General features: G+C 46.4%; 1 protein-coding gene across 1 annotated transcript in view; it reads left to right on the forward strand.

Annotated features, from left to right (window-relative positions):
- The window catches only part of gtpbp4 (GTP binding protein 4), a 10,233-nt gene extending 7,321 nt beyond the window's left edge, over positions 1–2,912 (forward strand). The window contains exons 12-17 of the mRNA XM_031579083.2: positions 203–254; positions 544–644; positions 1,125–1,322; positions 1,673–1,738; positions 1,994–2,146; positions 2,520–2,912. Coding sequence (XP_031434943.1) covers positions 203–254; positions 544–644; positions 1,125–1,322; positions 1,673–1,738; positions 1,994–2,146; positions 2,520–2,672 — 723 coding nt within the window. The 3' untranslated portion in view covers positions 2,673–2,912. The remainder of the gene's footprint in view (positions 1–202; positions 255–543; positions 645–1,124; positions 1,323–1,672; positions 1,739–1,993; positions 2,147–2,519) is intronic.
- Positions 2,913–5,468: the final 2,556 nt, after the last annotated feature.

Genomic DNA, 5,468 nt, shown 5'->3' on the forward strand with positions numbered 1-5,468 from the left:
ACACACACATTCTCTCTCACACACACACACTCTCACAAACTTACACACACACGCACACTCTCACACAGACACACCTGTGTGCCCACACACACAGTCCTAATATTGGCATGTAATACAAATACTATTGCTAAGATGCTAAGACCGATAAGACCTAATATTGTGTGTGTGTGTGTCTGTGTGTGTGTGTGTGTGTGTGTTACAGGAGAGAGATCTGGAGCTGGAACTGGGTGATGACTACATTTTGGACCTGCAGAGTGAGTCTCTCTCTCCCTCTTTTTTTCTCTCTTTACCTCTCTCTTTCTTTCTCTCTTTACCTCTCTCTTTTTCTTTCTCTCTTTACCTCTCTCTCTCTTTCTTTCTCTTTACCTCTCTCTCTCTCTCTCTCTCTCTCTCTTGTGCTCTCTCTCTCTCTCTTTCTTTCTCTCTTTACCACTCTCTCTTTCTCCCTCTCTTTACATCTCTCTTTCTCTCTCCATCCCTCCCTCTCTCTCTCCATCTCTCTCTATCTCTCCGTGTTGTAACGTTCTCCTGTTCTCTCTGCAGAGTACTGGGATCTGATGAACACCGACGAGAAACAGGATAAGATTCCCGAGATCTGGGAGGGCCACAACATAGCAGACTACATCGACCCCGATGTCATGAAGGTGTGTGTGTGTGTGTGTGTGTGTGTGTGTGTGTGTGTGTGTGTGTGTGTGTGTGTACGCTGAAATCTTATCAATACCTGATGGAAGATATGGTGTAAATGTATTAAAATATAATAATTATATTATATCATTCTTTTTACGTATTTATACATGTTAACCTCTGAACTCTGTCTCTCCCTCCCTCTCTCTTCTCCCTCCCTCTCTCTTCTCCCTCCCTCCCTCTTCTCCCTCCCTCCCTCTTCTCCCTCCCTCCCTCTCTCTTCTCCTCCCTCCCTCTCCTTCCTCTCTCTCTTCTCCCTCTCTCCCTCCCTCTCTACTCCCTCTCTCTTTCTCTCCCCCTCTCTCTCTCCCTCTCTCCCTCCCTCTCTACTCCCTCTCTCTTTCTCCCCCTCTCTTCTCCCTCTCTCCCTCTCTTCTCTCCCCCTCCCTCCCTCTCCCTCCTTCCCTCCCCCTCTCCTCCCTCTCTCTTCTCCCCCCCAGAGGTTGGAGGAGCTGGAGCGTGAGGAGGAGCTGAAGGAGCGTGCGGGCGAGTACGACTCGGACGAGGAGAGCGATGACGAGGAGATGCAGGAGATCCGGGAGCTGGCCAGCCAGATCCGAGAGAAGAGGAAGCTCAAGATCCTGGAGTCCAAGGAGAAGGAGACGCTCGGCCCCCGAATGCCCCGCACCGCCAAGAAGGTCTGTGTGTGTGTGTGTGTGTGTGTGTGTGGGAGAGAGAGAGAGAGAGAGAATCCTCTGCACAGCCAAGAAGGTCTGTGTGTGTGTGTGAGGGAGAGAGAGAGAATCCTCTGCACAGCCAAGAAGGTCTGTGTGTGTGTGTGAGGGAGAGAGAGAGAATCCTCTGCACCGCCAAGAAGGTCTGTGTGTGTGTGTGTGTGTGGGGGGGGGGAGAGAGAGAGAGAGAGAGAGAGAATCCTCTGCACAGCCAAGAAGGTCTGTGTGTGTGAGGGAGAGAGAGAGAATCCTCTGCACAGCCAAGAAGGTGTGTGTGTGTGTGTGTGTCCTAACTCGTTCTGTTTGATTAACAGGTGGAGAGAGCTACTCTGGAGAAGGAGATGACAGGACTGGGATTAGACATGAACGACAAAGATGAGGTGAGTGTGTGTGTGTGTGTGTGTGTGTGTGTGTGTGTGTGTGTGTGTGTGTGTGTGTGTGTGTGTGTGTGAGAGAGCGTGGGTATAGGAGAGACACCAGATATGACTACGTGTGTGTGTGTGTGTGTGTGTGTGTGTGAAGGAGAGACACCAGATATGTGTGTGTGTGTGTGTGTGTGTGAAGGATAGACACTAGATATGAGTACGAGTGTAAATGAGGTTCCTGTCCTAACCTCTGACCTCTGCCCTCTCCAGTCCCACTACGCAGAGAACGCCCGGCGGTCCCGCAGCGTTGCTAAGAAACGCAAGCGTGATGCGTCATCAGAGCCCGCCACCTCTCTCGCTCGCACCCGCAGCCAGAGCTCGTCACGACCCCCCCGAGACAAGTCAGGCCTCCGAGACGTCACGGTAAACACACACACACACACAGGACACACATACACACACACACACACACACAGGACACACACACACACACACACACACACTCACACACAGAGGACACAGAGGACACACGGACCATCTCACAACCCCCTCCCCCACAATACACACACCACTGACACACACACGCACACACACACACACACACAGGACACACGGACCATCTCACAACCCCCTCCCCCACAATACACACACACACACCACTGACACACACACACACACACACACACACACACACAGGACACAAGGACCATCTCACAACCCCCTCTCCCACAAAACACACACACACACACACACACTCTAACTTTATCTTGTGGCGTGTGACTCTCTCCCCCCCCAGATGGTGAAGAAGGTGAAGGTGATGATGAAGAGCGGCCAGAGGGACATGAACCGCGGCGGACGCAAGGGCGAGTCCGATCGCCACGTCTTCGACCTGAAGCCCAAACATCTGCTCTCCGGCAAGAGGAAGAGCGGCACCAACAGCCGCCGATAAACACACACACACACACACACACACCTACCTAGTGTCTCTTTCACACACTCGTACTCATATCTGGTGTCTCTCCTTCACACACACACACACACACACACACAGTTATACACACACACGTTAATACATAGACCAAAAAAGTGAACAACCACACACACACACACAGCTGTTGGGCTGTGAACTAAAAAGCCTGTCTGTAGAGTAAATAACCCAATTATGTCCGTAATAAATACATTCATTTGAGCCTGTGTGTGTGTGTTTGTGAAACGATTGTATTGCGCACCGCCTTGTTTGTGTGATCTGTGTGTCAGTGTCAGTAGTGTGTGTTTGTGTGATCTGTGTGTTTGTGTGTCAGTTGTGTGTGACATTCAGGGTTCGTACGGTCATGAAAAACCTGGAAAAGTCATGGAATTTTAAAATGGTTATTTCCAGGCCTGGAAAAGTGCTTGAAAAAAATGTAATCCCAAAAGTTTAGGAAAAGTCATGGAAATTTGTTCAAGGTTATTTACGCTGAGTTTTAAATAGTTAATATGCTTTTAAAAGAAAAGAAATACGCTCAAAATATAAGCAGGCATACGCTCTCATACTAACTGAAAAGTTTGGTGGCCATAGCAACAGTAACTCAGGGAAGCGGACGGGATAATGTCAGGGAAGTGTAGATTTAACCATGCTTGGCTACAAATGGAAAAGTACATGTCATGGGTTAAAACAGACGAAGACCCGGGACGAGCCAAATGTAGGTTGTGTGGTGGCAAAACATTCGACATTTCAAACATGGAAGAGGCGGCATTAACCATTAACGAGCCATGCCAAAGGAAGCAAACAGCGCTGCTACTAGCGAAGCTTCAGCAACCCCTATCACCACAGCGAGGGCAACTGCTACGCCGAGCAGCACGTCTCTCTCCTGGGCTACCAAGCAGGCGTCGATAACCGATTCTGTAACGAAAAAACCTGCGGAGGTAATGTGGGCACTGAAGGTGGCCAATTCGCAATATTCTTTTGAATCATCCGAAGATGCCAGCCTGCTCTTTCGACGAATGTTCCCCGATAGCCAGATTGCAACACAATTGGGTCATTCCATGCCAAACGTCCAAATAAAAAAATATCTCCTCACTCGACCATCTCAGATTTGGCTGAAAAAATTCAAGGATGTTCATACACTTATTAATAGGTATAGTCCGAAATATTAGCTCTCTACTCCCAATAGTTTTGTCACAAACAAAATGTTTTAGCAACTAAGTTAGCTATGTGCATTTTCAGATGCTTTTTTAGCAGCGTTTTCTGAAGAACCATTTTCAAATTGCTATAACTAGAAAAGTATTTAAGCTAGCTACTTCAAACTTTCTAGTCCTAAAATCAGCTACCATTACTTGAAGAATATGGACTTCCAGGTTGTGGCTTGGCAGGGGCGTTTCTAGGATTCAAAGAAAGGGGGGGCTTAGCCCCAAGGGGAGTGGCATGTTTGCACGCGGCAATTATAATTTTTTAGGCCTATATGGGGCCGCGGATATCCATTGTTTCAGACAGTTCATAGATTGGTTTAATCAGAAAGAGTGTGATTTTGCTCTGTAGTTTTGCTTGCATTCAGTATATGATAACACAAGAGACAGAATGACTGGGTCATAGTGAAATTTGACAACACAAATATACCAGCTGTGGTGAAATGACCTGTTCTGAGCTGTCCTGTGGGTAGCTCTTCAGCTTAACCTGTCTGGGCCCTGTGTCTTTTTCACCTAAATCATTAGTTGCTGCAGCTGCTTGGTCTGTCTCTTCCTCTCTCTGACTCCTTGCCTCAGCCTCTCCTTCTGCATGACCCTTTAAGATACGTTCAAACATTGAAACATTAACTGATCGAAATCCAGAAGCCAATTTTATGACTTGGCATAAAAATATCATGTAATAATCTAGTTTAGGCTAACCCTTGGAGTAGCCTAGGCCTGACAACATATGCCTATACATTTCTACCACAGTAGAAGAAAATAAAAAAAACTCGATTCATTTCCTTCTAGACCTGTAGACCACTAACCTCCATCACACCGGCTCCTTCAGTCCTGTCAATCTCCTGCTTCTCTCTCTCATCTGACTGGGCGGAGCTGCCACCTCTCCTAAAGAATGTTCTTATATCCATCTGGTCAATTAATTGGATGATATACCGGTACAATAGCGTTATGAGGGACACTATGACATTTAGTTTTCACTAGCATTAACTGATTATAAATAACAACATTCTATAGGGACTGATAATATTGTTTTGAAATACTAGAGAGATATATCAATGCAAGAATAGAGAGATGTCGATAGTTATTTCTTGTATTTCGAATTCGCTCGTTCACACTCTTGCTAACTGGTGACAGTTTCTAACAAAGTAGCAAGCTAGCTTAGTTTTAACATAGCCCACTACAATATTCGCTTTCATTTGCCTCATATCAAGTAAACCTAAAGCAGGTAACACTCGTTAACAACTACAGATAGCCACATTCTGTAACTTCTTGTACTTACAATTTCACTCCGTGCATCATTTACTTTGAACTCCTTGTCTACAATACTGGCTGTCGTTGACGAGAGACGGTACTAGTGCCCGGGGTTTATATCGTAAAGTATGATGAAAGCTATTGGATTATAATTTGAAGGGGGAGTAAACATACAGACCAGAACGCACGCACATAAGTAGCATGTTAGAGTTATAAATAACTTGTCCGTGTCAGAAACAATAGTTACATTTTTTTTTTTTTTTTTTTAAGTCAATAATGCCAAATGATTTGGGGGGGCTGAAGAACATTTTAGGGGGGCTTCAGCCCC

Source organism: Clupea harengus, chromosome 13 (assembly GCF_900700415.2).
Source record: "Clupea harengus chromosome 13, Ch_v2.0.2, whole genome shotgun sequence".
NCBI lineage: Eukaryota > Metazoa > Chordata > Actinopteri > Clupeiformes > Clupeidae > Clupea > Clupea harengus.